The sequence below is a fragment of the Lepus europaeus genome, chromosome 3 (genome assembly GCF_033115175.1).
Source record: "Lepus europaeus isolate LE1 chromosome 3, mLepTim1.pri, whole genome shotgun sequence".
NCBI classification, from domain to species: Eukaryota; Metazoa; Chordata; class Mammalia; order Lagomorpha; family Leporidae; genus Lepus; species Lepus europaeus.
This window is the reverse complement of record NC_084829.1, coordinates 168563343-168584295: the sequence shown is the minus strand read 5'-3', so window position 1 is coordinate 168584295 and position 20953 is coordinate 168563343. Positions and strand designations below refer to the sequence as shown.

The following is a 20953-nucleotide window of genomic DNA, read 5'->3' as shown; positions in this document are numbered from 1 at the left end:
TGCAATGGCCAGAGCTGGGCCAGCTAAAGCCAGCAGCCAGGAGCTTCTTCTGGGTCTCCCTCATGAGTGCAGGGGCCCAAGCACTTGGGCCATCGTCCACAGCTTTCCCAGGCCATAAGCAGAGAGCTAGATTGGAAGAGGAGCAGCTTGGACATGAATTGGTGCCTATATGGGACGCCGATGCCACAGGCAGAGGCTTAGCCCACTATGCCACAGTGCTGACCCACAGGGATTGTTAAACAAATCAGTCCATGAGGTACATCACACCAGTAGATGTCGATCAATTCAGTGGCAAGTGCTTGACGAAGTCCAGCCTTCTTCCTCAGCACCCGGCGGTTAGGCGTAGAAGGAAAGTTTCTCAGCACAGTAAGGACCGTTTGTGGGAAGCGCACAGCTGACATTACAAGTCTAGTAGTGGTCTGGAAAGGAGCTAAGGGTGCTCTTTCACATACAGTACTTGGCAAGGGAATCAGAGACGGCAAAGAAAGAAAAGACATCCCAGCTGGACAGGAAGAAGTGAAATTACCTGTATTTGCAGATGACGTAACCTTATGTAAAAGTTCCCAGACTCCACACACAACTACTCAGTCTAATAAATGAATTCAGTAGGGTTGCAGGACACAAAATCAATATACAGAAAATCAGTAGCATTTGGGCAATGGAACAGCAGATGGGAGATTCTCTCTCTCCCTCTGTGTCTAAATTATTATTAATTAGGGGGATTCCAGGATGGCTGAATAGGGAAAAGATGAGCTGATTCTGACCAGGGGAAGACAGCAGAAGTAGTAGAAGTGTGTTCCCAGGGGAGCACTGGAGAGACGTTTGCAGTGGAGATTCTACAGAAAGAAGAGGGATGCCATGGGGCAGTGTGGAAAGTGCAGACACACAGCAATGAGCAGGGACCCCACGACTCCCACAGCAGGGGCTGGAGGAGATGGCAGCTTCCGAGAGAGAGGCGAGAGCGGATGGCAGCAGCCTGTGCCATTGGTGTTGTTGCGTGAGGGAGAAACTTATGGCCACACTGACTTTGCGTCTGGCCTGGAGCCCTAGCAGGGGGCATGGTATACCTGGCTTCTGTTGGGGATAAAGTGCCATCGTGGTACCAGTAGAGGCTGCCACAGCTCACGTGTGTGACCAGGGGATTTTACCAGAGGGGAAAAATCCACATTCCCCACTTTGGCTGGGAGAGTTGGCAAGGGGCTGGGCACCCACTTAGGATGTGAGGTGCTCGCATCCCCTCAGTGTACTGGGGCACACCCTGCCGGGGTGGAGCAGCAGAAGCAGATGGCTCTGGGAAGGTTTCTGCTGTCTGTGGGTGAGGTGGGCTCATGGGGCTGAGAGTGGATCCTCTGCCATTCGTGACTGCAGGAGCCTTGCTCACTGTGACTGGGGAGTCTGTGCACGACATGGCATTGAGTGGAGCTGGGTGTCTGGGCCGTCACTGTGTCTGACATCAGGCTCAGTGCTCCCTGAATGCCTGGGCTGGCTCATTGCACAGATTCTGTGCTCACACCGAGGACTGCATAGATCCTTGTGCAGTTAATGCATCTGTGTGGGTGTGGGTTGTCCCCCTGTGGGCTAACCCTGACATTGATCGCCTTGGAATAAAAGATGATGACACAACAGGTGTGATCGTACCCTCCCCTCTGCTGACAGTAGAGGAGATCTACCCTGCTCAACTTGAGTATCACCCTGGATTCTTGTCCTACCCTTGAGCACTGGCCAGAGTTCCCTGGCCTCACCCAGCACACTTCTCTGGGTATCCACTGAAGGGAGAGACACTCCACTAAGCTACAATGGCATAGTTCAAAGATAAAACTCATCAGAGGAGAAAACCAACAACTATTTCCACAAATGTCTAAAAATAAACAGAAATATAAGAATAAGGATGACAACACGGGTCCCCAAAAGGACACAACACCTCAATTTTAGAATGTGAAGATGAAGAGATTGATGGAGTGCCTCAAAGTTAATTCAATACACTGATGATAAAATTACTCAGAAACACAGAGAAACACATTCATGAGAAATCCATACACAGTATGGATGACAATTATTTCTGGGAGATTGGGATATTGAAGAGATACCAAACTGAAGTATTAGAAATATGTCAAATAGCCGGCGCCGCGGCTCACTAGGCTAATCCTCCGCCTTTGCGGCGCCGGCACACCGGGTTCTAGTCCCGGTCGGGGCACCGATCCTGTCCCGGTTGCCCCTCTTCCAGGCCAGCTCTCTGCTGTGGCCAGGGAGTGCAGTGGAGGATGGCCCAAGTGCTTGGGCCCTGCACCCCATGGGAGACCAGGAGAAGCACCTGGCTCCTGCCATCGGATCGGCGCGGTGCGCCGGCCGCAGCGCACCTACCGCGGCGGCCATTGGAGGGTGAACCAACGGCAAAAGGAAGACCTTTCTCTCTGTCTCTCTCTCACTGTCCACTCTGCCTGTCAAAAATAAAAAATAAATAAATAAATAAATAAATAAATAAATAAAAATTTAAAAAAAAAAAGAAAAAAAAGAAAAGAAAAAAAAAAGAAATATGTCAAATAGAAAACACAGTGGAAATCCTCAACAACAGACTTGGTGTGTCAGAAGAATGAATATCTGAGTGAGCTAGAAGACAAATCCTTGGAAATATCTCAATCAGACAAAAACAATTAGAAAAACAAAGTAGCATTTGAGATTTATGGGATATTATCAAGTTATCAAATATATGGTCTTAGGAGTTCCTGAAGGCATGCAAAGAGAGAATGGATTAGAAGGCCTATTCAGTGAAATAATAGAAAACTTCCCTAATTTGGAGAAAGGGGACATCCAAGTACAGGAAGCACATAGAAGTCTTAATAGACACGATCAGAAAAGATCTTCACCATGACACATTATAGTCAAAATTTCATCAGCAAAATATAAAGGATTCTAACATGTACACAAAAGAAACACCAGATATCTTCAGAGGATCCCCAATTAGACAAACAGCCAATTTCTCATTAGAAACCCTTAAAAGCTAGGAGATAATGGCGAGACATAACCCAAGTCCTAAAAACAAAAAGAAACTGTCATCCCAGAATACTGTACCCTGCAAAGCTCTTATTTATAAATGAAGGTGAAATAAAGACCTTCCAAAATAAATACAAATTGAAAGAATTTGTCACCACTTGTTCAGCCTTAAAATTGTTCTTAAGTATGTGCTTCACATAGAAACACAGCAAGGAAGTCATCATTATGAAAGAATGTGAAGGCAAAAAATCTAGTAAAAGTACAAAGAAACCCCAAGCAAATATAGGAATATTTATGGAAAAAATAGTGAGACCAAATTGATACTTATTAATAATAATTTTGAATGGAAATGACCTAAATTCTCCAATTAAAAGATACAGACTGTCTGAATGGATTAAGAAACAAGACCCATCTACTGTAGTCTGTAAGAAACACATCTTACCAACAAAGATACACACCAGACTGAAAGTGAAAGGATGGAAAAAGATATTCCATGCTACTGGAAAGCAAAAACGGGCAGGCATAGCCATCCTAATATCATTCCAAAATACACCTTAACACAAAAACTTAAAAAAGGCAAAGAAGGGCCTTATGTAATGATTAAGGGGTCCGTCAACAGGAAGATGTGACTGTGCTAAATGTTTATGCACCCAATGCCAGGGCACTTGGCTATTTAAAACAAATGTTAATAGATCTAAAGGTTGATACAGATCCAACACAACAGTAATGTGGGACTTGAACACCAGATTTTCGTCAATGGAAAGATCAGCTAGACAGAAAATCATCAAAGAACCAAGAGAACTGATATACACTCTGGCCCAAAGGGACCTAACAGATATTTACAGAACCTTTCATCCCGCAGTTGAACAGTACACATTCTTTTCATCAGTGCATGAGCTGTTTCTAGGACAGACCATCTTCAAGACCATAAAGCAAGTCTCAGCAAATAAAAAATTTGAAGTCATACCATGCATCTTTTCTGACCACAATGAAAGCTGTAAATTAACAACTTAAGAATCTCTAGGACATAGGCAAACACATGGAGACTGAAAAGCACACTCCTACATGAACAGTGGGTCATAGAAGAAATAAAAAGTGAAATCAAAAATTCTTGGAACAAATGAAGATAACAGCACAGCATGTCAAACTTATGGGATACAATAAAAGCAGTATTAGGAGGGAAGTTTATAGCAATTAGTGCCTACATCAAGAAATTGGAAAGACATCAAATGAGCATCTTAAAGACCCAGAGAAACAATGAACCAAACCCCAAATTAGTATGAGTAAAGAAATAATTAAAATTAGAGAAGAAATCAACAAAATAGAAACAAAAATACAAGAGATCAATGAAGAGGTTTTTTTTTTTTAATAAAATTAATACACCACTGGCCCAATTAGCAAAAAAAAAGAGGGAGAAGACCCAAATCAATAAAATCAGAGATGAAAAAGGAGATGTAGCAAATGATACCACAAAAATAGAACCAGTCATCAGTAATTACTACAGACAAACAAATTGGAAAACCTAGAAGAATTGGGTAGCTTCCTGGACACAGTCTACAAAAATTGAGTCATGAATACGAAGAAAAATTAAACAGACCAATAACCAAGGTGGAGAGTGAATCAGTAATAAAGACCCTCATAACAAAGAAAAGCCCAGGACTGGATGGCTTCATTGTTGAATTCTACTAGACTTTTAAAGAACTAATTCTAATTCTTCTCAAGCTATTCAAAACAATTGAAGGTGAAGGAATCCTCCCAGAGTCCTTCTATGAGGCCACATTACCTTAATTCCACAAACAAAAAAAGACACAACAGAGAAAGACAACTATAGACCAATGTCACTGACGGACATAGATGCACAAATCCTCAATAGAATACTTGGCTCACCAAATCTAACAACAATCAGAAAGATCATTCACCCAGACCAAGTGGGATTTATCTCTGGTATACAGGGGTGTTTCAACATATGCAAATCAATAAATATGATACATCACATTAACATACTGAAGAATAAAAACCATATAATTATCTCAATAGATGCAGAGAAAGCATTTGGTAAAATACAACATTCTGGAACCGGTGCTTGGTGCAGTGGGTTAAAGCCCCAGCCTGTAGCTCTGGCATCCCATATAGGCACTGGTTCAAGTCCCAGCTGCTCTGTTTCTGATCCAGCTCCCTGCTAATGTACCTGAGAAAGCAGTGGAGGATGACCCAAGTGCTTGGGCTCCTGCACCCATCTGGGAGAACTGCAAGAAAGTTCTGGCTCCTGTCTTCTGCCTGGCCCAGCCCTGGTCACTGCACCCATTTGGGGAGTGAAACAGCAGTTGGAAGATCTCTCTCTCTCTCTCTCTCTGTAACCCTGACTTTCAAATAAGTAAAACTTAAAAATAAAACAGCATTTTTTTTTATGATGAAAGCCTTAAACCAATTTGGTACAGAAGAAAATTTCTCAATACAGTCAAGGCAATCCATGACAAACCCACAGCCAGCATTTTATTGAATGGTGAAGTTGGAAGCATTCCAACTAAGATCTTCAACCAGACAGGGATACCTACAAAACATCTGGATGTTTTAACCAGAGCTATTAGGCAATAAAAGGAAATCAAAGGGATACAAATTAGAAATGAGGAAATAAAATTATCCTTGTTTGCAGATGATATGATTCTTTATACAGGAAAACCAAAAGACTACACTAAGAGACTTGGAACACATAACTTTACCTATTGGTAAAGTTGCAGTATATAAAATCAGCACACAAAAATCAATAGTGTTTGTATATACAGACAATGCCATGGCTGAGGAAGAACTTGTAAGATCAATCCCATTCAGGATAGTTACAAAAAATTTTAAATTCCTTGGAACAAATGTAATTAAGGAGGTGAGAGAGCTCTACAATGAAAACTGCAAAACATAAAAAAGTAGACTCAGACTCAAAAATTGGATTGGAAGAATTAATATTATCAAAACCTCTGTGTAACTGAAAGCAATTTACAGATTCAGTGCAATCGCATCCAAAATACTGACATTTTTTTCAGATCTAGAAAAAAAGTATGCTGAAATTCATATGGAAACACAAGAGACCCTGAATAGCTAAAGCAATCTTAAACTACAAAGACAAAGTTAAAGGCATTGCAATACCAGATTTTAACAAATCCTATAGGTCAGTTATAATCAAAACTGGCTTGTACTGGCACAAAAATAGACATGTTGAGTGATGGAACAGAGTAGAAACCCCAGAAAGTTTTTTAAAAAAACATTTATTTTATTCATTTGAAAGGCAGAGTTACAGAGAGAGAGAGGGAAAGAAGGGTCTTTCATCCTCTGGTCCACCCCCAAATGGCTACAAGGGCCAGCATTGAGCCAGGATGAAGCCAGGAGCCTGGAGCTTCACTTGGGTCTTGCATTTGGGTGCAGGGGCCCAAAGACCTAGACCATCTTCTGCTGCTCTCCCAGGCACACTAGCAGGGAGCTGGATCAGAAGTGGAGCAGCTGGGACTTGCGCTGGAGTCCACATAGGATGCTGGAGCTGCAGGTGGTGGCCTAACCCACTGTGCCAGCATAATGGCCCTGAAAATCCAGAAATTAATCCATACATCTACAAGCTATTCTTTGACAAAGGAGCTAAAATTAATCCCTGGAGAAAGGACAGTCTCTTCAACAAATGGTGCTGGGAAAATTGGATCTCCACGTGTAGAACTATGAAACAAGACTCCTACCTTACACTTTGTACACAAATCAACTGAAAATAGAATAAGGATCTAAATTTACATCGTGATACCAGCAAATTACTAGAAGAAAAAATAGGGGAAACTCTGTCAGACATTGGCATAGTCAGACTTCTTGGAAAGGACCCCAGAAACACAGGCAGTGAAAGCCAAAATAGACAAATGGGATTCCATCAGGCTGAGAAGCTTCTGCACTGCAAAGGAAGCACTCAGCATAGTGAAGAGGCAACTGACAGAATTGGGGAAAATATTTGCAAACTGTGCAACTGATAAAGGATTAATATCCAGAATCTATAAAGATCTCAAGAAGCTCAACAACAAGACAAACAATCTAGTTAAGAAATGGGGAAAGGACATGAATGTATATTTTTAGATGAAATTCAGATTCCAACAGACACATGACACAATGCTCAGGATCACTAGCCATTAAGGAAATGCAAATCAAAACTACAATGAGGTTTCATCTCACCCCAGGTGGAATGGCTCACATACAGAGATCAGCAAACAACAAATGCTGGTGACGATGTGGGGGGAAACGTACCCTAAAGCATTGTTGGTGGGACTGTAAACTGGTATAACCATGTGGAAAATGGTGTGGGGATTCCTCAGAATCCTGGGAATGTATCCAAAGGAAATGTAATCAGCATATGAAAAGAGTTATGTTTACCCCATGTTTATTGCACACAATTCACAATAGCTAGGATGTTGAATTAACCCAGATGTCCATCAACGGATGACTGACTGGATAAAGAAAAAGTGATGTATATGCACTGTGGAATACCACTCAGCAGTAAGAAGAATGAAATCCTGTCTTTTGCAACAAAATGGATGCAACTGGTAATCATTATACTTAGTGAAATAAGCCAGTCCCCAAAAGGCAAATATTGTATGTTTCCCTGATCTGTGGAAACGAATACAGTACAAAAATATAATGTATGTGAGCAAAATTAACAATGTGAGATCTGGTGACTGTTTACAGCCCTTGTCTCTACTGTTGAGGAACAGTGCTCCTTTCTTCTTAGTATCTGTTGAATTCTTTAGTGGAGAGTAAAGCTTATGATTATAAAATAAACAAAATATGTCCTTGCAAAAATGGGAAGAATAGGAAAGGAAGGAGGAAGCAGGGTAGTGTGGGATGTCTCACTGTGCTCCTAAATCTGTATATACAAAATACATGATGTTTGTTCACTTTATATAACTAAACAATTAAAAGATTATTAATTAATTGAAAGTTCTGAGAAAATGATTTTGCATGCAAGGAAGAAAATGATATCAAACCCAGATCTTTCTCCACACAGCTAAATTAACAAAAAATGGATAAAAGTCTTAACGCAAAGTCTGTAAATGTCCTGGGTGAGAACGGGGCAGGTGCTCCTGATACTGGTCCTGGCAAAGAGGTTTTTGTATGATTCTCCGAAGCTCACTCCACACAAGCAAAAATAAACGAGACTACATTTTGTATAAAACTTTTGCACAGCAAAGAAACGTTAAACAAAATGAAACATCAAGCCTAGGACTGGTAAAAACTATTTTCAAACCATATGTCTGATAACAGCTGGTATCCAAAATTTACAAAGAGCTCATACATCACCTCAATAAGAAATGGGCAAAGCCTTGAATGGCCAACAGATGAGTGGGCAAGCAGCATGGCCAGTCATCAGGGGACTGCAATGAGAAGCTCTGAGGCCCCATCTCATGCCACTAGGATGGCTCTCAACAGGTCAAAGATAAGGTTGTGTGGGTCAAAGAACAGATCCTTGTGCATGTGTGCTGGAACGCAGATTGGCACAGCCCTTAGGAAGATGATGGAGCTTTGTAATGAAACTAAAAATGGAACCAGCAGTCCTTTCTCCCAGAAGATGTTGCATGTGGAGGTCCATTGCAGTCGTGTTCACGGTAGCCATGGCGTGGAAGAACCTGAGAGGGTGTCAGTGGGTGGACAGCACAGAGTGCAGTGGGGCATCCCTCAGACATGTGCAAGCATGGATGAGCCTGGAACGAGTCTGTGCAGTGAATCACGTCAGAGAAGCCAAACACAAGAGAGAGCTCCTGCATGATCTCTCTGCACATGGAATCTTTAACACTTCATACAGAGGGAGAGGTGGGACAGGGGTGGGGAGAGGAGGCCAGGTACACAGTATTAGGGTCCTAGTTCACAGGATTGGACTGAGTGTGGGATTTGTGCTGAGCAGGCAGGTTTAGCAATTCTAGCCCCCCCACCCCGACACACAGTGATTGTGAGACTACGGATGTCTTGTCTTCCATACACACAGTGTGACTTCAGTTTGGCCCCTTGTTTATTATCTACGTCTAACCCAGATCATTTTGAGTGCCTTAATTATATACAGCCAAATTTAAGCTGTATGAATATGGTATTTTCTTTGTGAATTATTTGTTTTAATTTACTTACTACTTAAAAAAAATCTTAATTCATTCAGTTGAGAGGCTGGGAGACAGACAGGAGTGTCCGTGGGTTCATTTCCCATATGCTGCAATAGCCCTCAGCTGGGGCAAAAGCTAGGAACCAGGGACTCAAACCATGTCTCCCACATGGGTGGCAGGGACCCAAGTACTTGAGTCCTTACCTGCTGCCTCCCAGGGTCTACAGTAGCAGGACGCTGCACTGGGCACCCAGAACTGGAGTCCAGTATGGGATGCAGGCCTCCTACCTCCTAGGCCAAACGCCTGCCCTTTGTGGAATCGACACACACACATGTACACACAGGTGTCCTCTGCTTCGTCACTGTGGAGTGTTGGGTGCTGTGGTCCTTCTGAGGTCTGACTGTGAGTTGCTTGGTTCATTGGGAAATCACATGTGGGAATTTTTTTCTAATACACTAGCTAAGGTTGCAGCTGGAGATGGAGGGGTCAGGGCTCCATCCCAGGTGTCTTTTTTTTTTTTTTTAAGATTTATTTTTATTTGAAAGGAAGAATTATGGAGAGAGAGGGGATGGGGAAAGAGAGAGGTCTTCCATCTGCTGGTTCACTCTCCAAATGGCTGCAGTGGCCCAGGCTGGACCAGGCTGAAGCCAAGAGCCAGGAGCTCCATCCGGGTCTCCCACATGGGTGCAGGGGACCCAAGCACTTGGGCCATCTTCCTCTGCTTCCCCAGGCCATAGCACAGAGCTGGATCAGAACTGGAGCAACTGGGAATCAAACTGGCACCCATTTGGGATGCCAGCACTGTAGGCTCTGGCTCAACTCACTGCACCACAGTACCACCACCACCACTGGGATTTTTATAAGCAACTGAAGCATAGTACTTTCTGCCAGTGATTCATGTTCCATCCAGGGGTCTGGGTACCCACATCCATAACTTTAGGCTTTAAGCCACTCAGTAAAATGACTCTGGCAGCAGCTGTCTGGCAGGAGCTGGGATACACCCAAACCACAGTGACAGCTTCCTGGGCCCATGGGAGCCGTGGCCTGTGTGTGTGATGGTGAGGACAGGGTGGAGGAGGTTCCGAATGGGTGTGACCCCTCTTCTGTGGGGACTGCTGTGACACTGGTGTTCCTGGGTGTTTGCTTTGGCCCATGGCTTTGGTCAGGGGGTACAAAGTGGCAAATCTGTAGGGTGAGTGAGGAGAATGGATGACCCTCTAGTGGGCAGGGCTGTGGCATCTCTTCTGACCGGCATACCCAGGGTCACGTTGTTGGTCTCATTGTCCGCCCCATGCTCACACGCACGCGGGGCTGGAAGCTGAAAGAACACTCACGGAGCTGTAGGCGGGTGGATCACTCTTTGTTCAGGCAGCGGCAGCAGCTCCCAAGGGCTGGCTCCTTTTGCACAGGGTCACACAGTCCTGGCCTTTAGCTGAGGAGTTACCCAGCAGACAGTGTGTCAGTCTTACCGGGCTGCCTAGCGGCAATGTATCCGTCACTGGGATCTGCCTGGCCGCCTTGGAGGCGTGGATGGGGGGCACAGCCGCAGGCAGTCTTAACACTGTTGGCCTGGTTACCTGGATTTTCTTCCGGTTCCAGCACACGTCTGTAGCTTCACTGCGGCTTTCAGAATCTGTTGTTTCCGTTCTCCCTCTACGAGGTGAAACCTAGGCTTGCTTAGTCCTTTTCTCTGGGAAGTCACCCTGAACACGTGACTCTGATGGGGCGGGCACGGATGCCAGCCTTTCATCTCCCATGCTGCTCCCTGCAAGAGCTCAGCAGACGCAGCGCTTGGCTGCTGTGCCCGGGGAGCCTTGACAGGGCGGGGAGATGGTGGGCTCCTGGTGGGGCTCCGTGATGCAAGCCTGTTGTTCATACCATTTTAGGTCGTTTCCACCCTGTCCATCTGTCCTTCATGCCTTCCTAAGATCTATTTATTTATTTGAAAGGTAGAGTACTGCGAGGGAGGGTAGGGGGGAGAGGTCTTCCATCCCCTGATTCCCTCCTGGCCAGGTCAAGGCCAGGAGACTGGAACTGCACTTGGGCCTCCCACATGGGTGGTAAGGTCCTGAGCACTTGGAACATCTTCTGCTCCTTTGCCAGGCGCATTACCAGGGAGCCGGATTGGAAGTGGAGTGGCTGGGATTCAAACCAACGCTCATATGGGACGCCAGTGTCACAGGCAGTGTCTTAACCTTCTGCAGCACCATGCCAGCCTCCATTTCTTTCCTTCTTTTTTTAATGTGGTAAATATGTATAACTAAAGCAGACCACTTTAATCACTCTTTAGTATATGGATCGACAGCATGAAGCACCTTCATGCTGTGTAACATAAAAAGCCTTTTTAAATTCTTGACTTAATTTATACCACAAGTAACCTTATACGTTTCTTTTAAAATATTTTGGAAATACTTGTGACTGATAAGTCTTAGTTAATAGAATAGCACTGGGTTGTTCAGATAATTTGTCAACATTTTAGCCATATTTTCACTCATAGGGTTCCTTGTGGGTGAACTCCAAGTTCCACATTGTATTTCCATGCAACGTGTGGTGGTCATGTCAGCCTGGTGCTGATGGCTTGCTTTCTGGAGGGTGACTTTGTCACACCTCTGCGTGAAAGCCTGTTTTAAAAAGAGACACATGGTTCTCTCTTTCTTAAATTGACTGTTTCTTCAGCTTTTCTTCTTACATATGTTTCATTTTTGTGACTCCTGGGGAGTGGGATTTTCTTATGTTTATTAATGTGGAACATTTTATTTCAGAGGAACCTTATAACCAAATGCAATGCTGAGATTTTATGAGGAAGTCGCCTGTAAGAACAGTTGTACGGGGTGGCAGGGGGCTGGCGCTGTGGCACAGTGTGTTAATGCCCTGGCCTGAAGTACCGGCATCCCATATGGGCACCGGATTGAGACCTGGCTGCTCCACTTCCAATCCAGCTCTCTGCTATAGCCTGGAAAAGCAGTAGAGGATGGCCCGAGTCCTTGGGAACCCTGCACCTGTTTGGGAGACCAGGAGGAAACTCCTGGCTCCTGGCTTTGGATCGGCGCAGCTCCGGCTGTTGCGGCCATCTGGGGAGTGAACCAGTGGATGGAAGATATGTCTGTCTGTCTGTCTGTCTGTCTGTCTCTCTCTCTCTGTGCCTCTCCTCTCTGTAACTCCAACTTTCAAATAAATAAATAAATCTTAAAAAAAAATAGAACAGTTGTACAGACAGGATTGCTACGAGGTTGCACTTCCTGTGTGGCAGGAAGGTGTGTGTTGCTTAGAGAACATTCACGTGGGAAATAAGCAAATATGGTTGACTTAGTGTTGCTCTAATTTCCCAATTTGCATCCTTGTCCTTAGAAAAGCATAATAGGAATAACGCAGACAGGGTAAGTTGGTGATGGATGAGGAGCTATTATATTTCAATGATTAAAGTATTTTTGAAAAAATATGCAGGGATGTATTTATGTTTATTCTGGTTTTTTAAGAGCTCCCTCATAGTGAAATGTACTAATGCACCCCATAACTTTATTTTATCCTGAAATTATTTTCCTGTTGGAGATTTTTTTTTCCTTAGAGAAAATGTTTCCTCCACCTGATACCATGACCAGGACAGCATAGTTCTGTGGCCTGGGGGCAGTTCTGTTCCCAGTCTCCCCTCTCTGAGGGGTCTCCTTGGGGCCCAGGTCTGTGTGTGGCTCTCTCCCCCAAGGGCCCCTCCCTTCCTGCAGGCCTGGGCTCTGTCTGGGCCCCGTGAGCTCTGCCTCCCTGGACTCCTGGCCACGTCTTGCACGAGACATGCAAGGTATTAACTGAGCGCTTAGCAGCTTGGGTTACCTGATTCTACCGGGAATGTGGTCCAGGTTATCCGGTGTGCAGCACTGCCAGAGGCAGAACTGATTTCGCTGTCTAAAAGTCGGACGAGAACTCTTTAGAATTGCCCATTATCACGCAGGTGCCCATTTCTCTAACTGTAATATGGCACAGCGTATTCATGTTCTAAAGGCACAGTCCAGGTGGGATTACGCTTGCCTGAAAGCAGGTGGGAGATTCTGAGTACTGGCGTGAGCTCCCGCGGCGTTGGACTTCTAGTCAGTGGCCAGTGCCGGCTCACGCACCGCGGCCTTCGGCGCTGCTCTTGTTACTGCGAATCCTGAGCTGCTTTTTGTCTTATCTTGATGGAGAAGCGTGGGTAGAAAGTTGGAATGAGATCACTGATGTTCCTGTCTGCAGCGAGGCTGTGTTTCCTGCAGGTTCGCAGAGTGAGTGCTCTTTGGGGGTCCTTGCTAATGCTCCCACGGGTGCTCTGCTGCCACTGTCTCTTCTGCCCGGTGGACCTGTAGCCAGTCCTGCCTGGAAGAGCAGCGTCCAGGTGCACAGGGTGTGAGCTGTGTGTGTGTGATAGGAAGAGTGAGGGAGAGATGGTGCAGTTTCCTTGTACTCTTAATCCCTGATTTTATCTTCTTTTGCTGGTATTGATTGATGTAGACATTGGTCTACCTGATGTCTGTTTCTAAGAGACTAAGTTCTTTTCATGTCTGTTAATGTCAAGTATTTGCTTTTCCTTCACGCTTGTTTCCGGGCAGCTGTGCGGAGTGTCATCAAGGACCAACCCCTGGTTTTCCACAGTAAAGTCCGGTCATCAGGTTACACGGCAGCACCGTGGTGAGTGCAGCAGCCTCATGTACTGTGTCAGTGACGCACAGAGCTGGCCCTGTGCTGTCAGGCAGGGTTAGCTGGGCACAGACTGTCCTGGGGGGCCGTTGCATGGGGAGGAGGCAGAGATGTGGACAGCAGTGACGTGGTGGGCTGGCCCCACAGGGTCACTGTCAGGGCAGCGGCAGCCACTGTTGAGTGCTGCTGGATGCTGGCCCCCCTCAGCCCTGGAGTCCTCGCCAGGTGATCACACGGTTCCGGTGAGATGGGAAGTTGGTGGGGTCTGGGTCTGGGTCTGGGCCTGGGTGTGGGGTGGACAATGATCTGGGTCTGGGCCTGGGTCTGGGTCTGGGTCTGGGTCTGGGGTGGACAATGGTGCTGGAAGGCCCAGCACACGGCCCTTTGTTAGCACAGCTGTGAGTGAGGGGAGGGGCTCAGCACCACGGAAACAGGAAGTGGACTGGCACTTTGGCAACAAGCCTTGGCACTCCCTGGATTTGTCACAGACAAATGGAGCTTCCCTGTGTGCGGTGAAGACACACATCCCTTCTCCAGCCCCCAGTCTGGACACTTCCCGAGCTCTTCCTGTAGTGCCCCGGCTGCCCTGTTCCGTGCGAGCCCCATGTGGTGGGCCCTGCATTCAGGATGCCAAGGGCCCTCGGGATCTCTGGCCTCTCCTTGGTTGGCTGTCTGACCTTTGACCTCTCCACCCAGTTTGCTGCCCTGTCCACCCTTTAGCTTCACTCACCTCAGGGCTCTGCTCAGAGGTCTCCAGGCCTCCATCCCACGCGTAAAACCATGCCCACTGTCCTGCCTGCCAGCCCTCTCCTGCCTCTCTTTCCCTTTGGCCTGACCATGATAAGCAGGCCTTTGTGTCCTGATGTCTGTTTTACAGACTCCGGAGCCTCCCGTGAGACGCTTATAGAGGGAGGGGGAAGGGGAGGTATGCAAGGAAAGAGGATGGCTGGATGGAGAGAGCTGAACTGGTGGAGGGTGGATGGGTGGGGGATTGGAGAGGTGGAGAGACGGATGGAGAAGTGGCGTGGATTGAGGGAGATGCGTGGACACGAGGGTGATGAGACGGAAAGGTGGCTGGAGGGTGTGGCTGAGTAGAGTGATGGATGGAGAGTGAATGGGTGGGTGGCTGGAGGATGGTGAGTTCTGGAGTTGGGCCTCAGAGGAATCGCACTTAGCCCATGTCCCACGCCTGTGGAGCCGCGTAGCAGTCGGGGTCCTGTAATGCCGAGTGTGTACTCTCAGGGTGCTCTGTGTTGAGCTGTTTTCAGTGTAGGGCTGTGCGTGGGGGCCCAGGAGGATAAGGGGGTCTCGATACTGTGGATGGCCCTGAGCTCCACCCTGGGCTCTCGAAGTTAGCAAAGTGCAGGGGTTTTCCAGGATTTTAAGCAGTGCCACAAAGAAGGACTGGCAGGAGGGCGGGGGCTCAGGCTGGAGGGCGGGGAGGCTGCTGGGGGCTTTGGTACTCAGATATGCATGATCTTTTCCAGGAAACGTTAAGTGTATTGAGGGAACTAAAACTCTTGGATTCATATGAGTCTTCTTTCCACAGTGTGAATATGTTTGCACCAAAGACCAACAACAGGAAAGACGGGAAAAGACCTTCAAAGTGCAGGAACAGTTACAGATGGTACGTGGCCCAGTGTGCTTGTGTGAGTCGGCTTGAACTAGCGCACAGGAGGCCCTGTAAACACTTCAGGGTGGCTTCCCACATAGAAGACCTTAATGGTGTGTGAACACCGGTGTGTGTGTGTGTGTGTGTGTGGATGTGTGTGATTATTACTCAGATTTGTCTCATGTTAACATTCAGTCGTGCTGCTATTTTCATTACCTTAATATTTGGAAATGTTTTTTTGGTTGAACATTGATTGTAGAGAATGAGGTAGCTGAGGACCCTTGTCAGTGAGTGTCTCACAGGGAATGCTATAGCTCAGGGCCCTCGCCAGTCACTGTCTCACAGGGAATGCTGTAGCTCAGGGCCCTCGCCAGTCACTGTCTCACAGGGAATGCTGTAGCTCAGGGCCCTCACCAGTCAGTGTCTCACAGGGAATGCTGTAGCTCAGGGCCCTCGTCAGTCAGAGACTCACAGGGAATGCTGTAGCTCAGGGCCCTCGCCAGTCACTGTCTCACAGGGAATGCTGTAGCTCAGGGCCCTCGCCAGTCACTGTCTCACAGGGAATGCTGTAGCTCAGGGCCCTCGCCAGTCACTGTCTCACAGGGAATGCTGTAGCTCAGGGCCCTCACCAGTCACTGTCTCACAGGGAATGCTGTAGCTCAGGGCCCTCGCCAGTCACTGTCTCACAGGGAATGCTGTAGCTCAGGGCCCTCGCCAGTCACTGTCTCACAGGGAATGCTGTAGCTCAGGGCCCTTCTCAGTGAGTGTCTCACAGGGAACGCTGTAGCTCAGTGCCCTCACCAGTCAGTGTCTCACAGGGAACGCTGTAGCTCAGTGCCCTCACCAGTCACTGTCTCACAGGGAATGCTGTAGCTCAGTGCCCTCACCAGTCACTGTCTCACAGGGAATGCTGTAGCTCAGTGCCCTCACCAGTCACTGTCTCACAGGGAATGCTGTAGCTCAGGGCCCTTGTCAGTCAGAGACTCACAGGGAATGCTGTAGCTCAGGGCCCTCGTCAGTGAGTGTCTCACAGGGAATGCTGTAGCTCAGGGCCCTTGTCAGTCAGAGACTCACAGGGAATGCTGTAGCTCAGGGCCCTTGTCAGTCAGAGACTCACAGGGAATGCTGTAGCTCAGGGCCCTCACCAGTCAGTGTCTCACAGGGAATGCTGTAGCTCAGGGCCCTCGTCAGTGAGTGTCTCACAGGGAATGCTGTAGCTCAGGGCCCTCACCAGTCAGTGTCTCACAGGGGTTTCTGTAGGTCAGTACCCTTGTCAGTGAGTGTCTCTATTTTTCTTTTTTAAAATATTTTTTAATTTATTTGAAAGTCAAATTTACAAGAGATAGAAGTAGGGGCAGAGAGAGAGAGAGAGATTGAGAGAGAGGTCTTCCTTCCGCTGGTTCACTCCCCAATTGGCTGCAGTGACTGGAGCTGTGCTGTTCTGAAGCCAAGACTCAGTAGCTTCTTCTTTGTCTCCTACATGGGTGCAGGCACCCACTGCTTTCCCAGGCCACAGCAGAGAGCTGGATTGGAAGTGGAGCAGCTGGGACTAGAACGGGCACCCATATGGGATGCCAGCACTGCAGGTGGCGACTTTACCCGCTAAACCACAGCGCAGGCTCCATCCCACTCTTATGTTTCACTGGGTCCTATTTTCAATTTGATTTATACACCTATGAATGATTCTATGTTAAGTAAAGAGTTCGACCAATGGTATTAAGTAGAAAAAGAAAGTCATAAAAAAATAAGATAACAAACTATTCCTTGACAGTCAAGACAAGTTGTTCAAGTCATTGTTTCTCACAGTGTCAATTTCACTTCTACAGGTTTCCTTTTAGGTGCTCTGTTAGCTGTCACAGATCCTGTGGGTTTGTCTTATTTCACTAAGTAGGATGTTTTCCAGATTCATCCATTTTGTTGCAAATTCCATTTTTTTTTTAACTGCTGTGTAGTATGTCTTTCAAAATAAGTAAAAATAAAATAAAATAAAAAAAGTCCCGGTTGCTCCACTTCTGTTCCAACTTTCTCCTAATGTTCTTGTGAAAGCAGCAGAGGATGGCAGAAGTCCTTGGGCCCCTGCACCCATGTGGGAGACCTGGAGGAAGCTCCTGGCTCCTGGCTTCAGATCAGCTCAGCTCCAGCCATTGCGGCCATTAGTGGAGTGAACCAGTGGATGGAAGACCTCTCTCTCTCTCTGTCTGTCTCTACCTCTCTCTGTAACTCTTTCAAAATAAACAAAAATAAAATCTAAAGTACATCCCATGGAATATTATTTCAAGGAGTTTTTTCTTGATTTTGAATATAAGAGCACCACAAATTTGATGGAATGAAATACATGTGTCAGTGGGGGTGTGATCCACTTTATTTCTACTTTATCTTTTATTTGTACTTTCACTTTGAATTACCTCTTTATTTTTATTTCCTCTTGTCTTCCTTACAGCAAGGACTACCCTTGGGAAAATTCTATACCGACCAAACCTGGCCAGCAGGTAACTGTGGCCCACAAGCCGGCTGCTGTATGCTGCATTCAGTATTCAGGTATGCAGGGTCTAGGGTGTTCAGTACTCAGGTAGGCAGCGTCTGGGTCATGGGATACTCAGAGTAGGGTGTTCAGTACTCAGGTAGGCAGTGTCTGGGTCATGGGATACTCAGGGTAGGGTGTTCAGTACTCAGGTAGGCAGTGTCTGGGTCATGGGATACTCAGAGTCTAGGGTGTTCAGTACTTAGGCAGTATCTGGGTCATGGGATACTCAGGGTAGGGTGTTCAGTACTCAGGTAGGCAGTGTCTGGGTCATATAATACTCAGAGTCTAGGGTGTTCAGTACTCAGGTAGGCAGCATCTGGGTCATGGGATACTCAGGGTAGGGTGTTCAGTACTTAGGTAGGCAGTGTCTGGGTCATGGGATACTCAGTCTAGGGTGTTCAGTACTCAGGTAGGCAGCGTCTGGGTCATGGAATACTCAGTCTAGGGTGTTCAGTACTCAGGTAGGCAGCATCTGGGTCATGGGATACTCAGGGTAGGGTGTTCAGTACTTAGGTAGGCAGTGTCTGGGTCATGGAATACTCAGAGTCTAGGGTGTTCAGTACTCAGGTAGGCAGCGTCTGGGTCATGGGATACTCAGTCTAGGGTGTTCAGTACTCAGGTAGGCAGCGTCTGGGTCATGGAATACTCAGAGTCTAGGGTGTTCAGTACTCAGGTAGGCAGCGTCTGGGTCATGGAATACTCAGAGTCTAGGGTGTTCAGTACTCAGGTAGGCAGCGTCTGGGTCATGGGATACTCAGTCTAGGGTGTTCAGTACTCAGGTAGGCAGCGTCTGGGTCATGGAATACTCAGAGTCTAGGGTGTTCAGTACTCAGGTAGGCAGCGTCTGGGTCATGGAATACTCAGAGTCTAGGGTGTTCAGTACTCAGGTAGGCAGCATCTGGGTCGTGTAATACTCAGAGTAGGGTGTTCAGTACTCAGGTAGGCAGCGTCTGGGTCATGGAATACTCAGAGTCTAGGGTGTTCAGTACTCAGGTAGGCAGCGTCTGGGTCATGGAATACTCAGAGTCTAGGGTGTTCAGTACTCAGGTAGGCAGCATCTGGGTCGTGTAATACTCAGAGTCTAGGGTGTTCAGTACTCAGGTAGGCAGCGTCTGGGTCATGGGATACTCATTAGGGTGTTCAGTACTCAGGTAGGCAGCGTCTGGGTCATGGGATACTCAGAGTCTAGGGTGTTCAGTACTCAGGTAGGCAGCATCTGGGTCGTGTAATACTCAGAGTCTAGGGTGTTCAGTACTCAGGTAGGCAGCATCTGGGTCATGTAATACTCAGAGTAGGGTGTTCAGTACTCAGGTAGGCAGCGTCTGGGTCATGGAATACTCAGAGTCTAGGGTGTTCAGTACTCAGGTAGGCAGCGTCTGGGTCATGGAATACTCAGAGTCTAGGGTGTTCAGTACTCAGGTAGGCAGCATCTGGGTCGTGTAATACTCAGAGTCTAGGGTGTTCAGTACTCAGGTAGGCAGCGTCTGGGTCATGGGATACTCATTAGGGTGTTCAGTACTCAGGTAGGCAGCGTCTGGGTCATGGGATACTCAGAGTCTAGGGTGTTCAGTACTCAGGTAGGCAGCATCTGGGTCGTGTAATACTCAGAGTAGGGTGTTCAGTACTCAGGTAGGCAGCGTCTGGGTCATGGGATACTCAGAGTAGGGTGTTCAGTACTCAGGTAGGCAGCGTCTGGGTCATGGAATACTCAGAGTCTAGGGTGTTCAGTACTCAGGTAGGCAGCGTCTGGGTCATGGAATACTCATTAGGGTGTTCAGTACTCAGGTAGGCAGCGTCTGGGTCGTGTAATACTCAGAGTAGGGTGTTTAATACTCAGGTAGGTAGAGTCTGGGGCAGTCACTTACCCAGGTAGGCATAATCTTGGGATTCAGCACTCAGGTAAGAAGGCTCTAGGGCGATTTGTACTGAGTATGTGGAGTCTTTGATTTTCATTATTCAGGAATGCAAAGTCTGTGGTATTTGTTACTCAGGTGGGTAGAGTCTAGAGTACTCAGGTAGGCAGAGTGTGGGCTGTTCAGTACTTAGGTATGTAGAGTGTGGGGTGTTTGGTACTCAGGTAGGCAGAGTCTGAGGTGTTTAGTATGCAGGTGGGCAGATTCTGGGTTTTTAATACTTTGGCAGGTGGAGTGTGGGATTTAGTACTCAGGGGAGTCTGGGGTATTCAGTGCTCAGGCAGGGGGAGTCTGGGTGTTTGGTGCTCAGCTCTCTGGCCTTCGGCTCCTGTTTGTGGCCATGCAGTAACAAGTGAACAGCAGCTGGTTTGTAAGGCCTTGGCCCACTGACACCTCCAGGTCTACTACCAGGCAGTCCCTGCATGCAGGTTGCTCTGGGAAAGGTTAGCAAGCCAGGTTACCTGGCGTTTCAGTTTTCTCACTACCTGAGAACGTGAACATTAGCTGAGATTGTACACCGTACCTGCGGCCAGTGCGACCCTGTGGGTTAGGTCTCATACAGAACATGCATCTGTTTTACACAGGAGATGGGCGTGGGTTGGCCTGTGGCTTAGCCAACCACCTGTCCCTGGTCTTTGATGCCAGCCTCACTGGAACACCCACTGTTTTTCCAGGTAAAATGTGTCTTGATTTTAGTTGGCATGAATTTAAGGGTGGATCTTGTTTTGGCTGTGGTGGCCAATGGCTAAGTGTGTTTTTTTGTGTGTTCAAACAACAGCAGGACAGAACCAAGACTTGAGTAGGTTCTGGGGGTGGTGGGGTAAGGATGAGACTTCACGAAGCGATTTGCTCTGAGCACTTCCCCAGACCGAGTGAGCGTGGCTGTGACACCAAGATCGCAGAGCCTGTGACAGCTGGTGCCCCATGCACTAAGGACCAAACGCTGTGGAATTCTAGGGCAGAGTGAAGTCAGATCTTATATATTTGAAACAAATTTAATTACTTAATGAAAAGCCATATAACTGAGGCGTAGTTTGACGTTCAGTAGGGGCTGTACACTGCCGTTTTCATAGACGAAGCAGGCAAGCAGGTTTCTAAGAAGCAGATTTGAGGTGAGAGCCGCAGAGCTAAGATGATTCTGATT

General features: G+C 47.0%; 1 protein-coding gene across 1 annotated transcript in view; it reads left to right on the top strand.

Moving 5' to 3' along the window:
• Positions 1–20953, top strand: part of WDR27 (WD repeat domain 27) — a 200860-nt gene that overhangs the window by 55011 nt on the left and 124896 nt on the right. Inside the window, exons 14-17 of the mRNA XM_062187037.1 lie at positions 13673–13751; positions 15310–15387; positions 17813–17910; positions 20394–20483. Coding sequence (XP_062043021.1) covers positions 13673–13751; positions 15310–15387; positions 17813–17910; positions 20394–20483 — 345 coding nt within the window. The remainder of the gene's footprint in view (positions 1–13672; positions 13752–15309; positions 15388–17812; positions 17911–20393; positions 20484–20953) is intronic.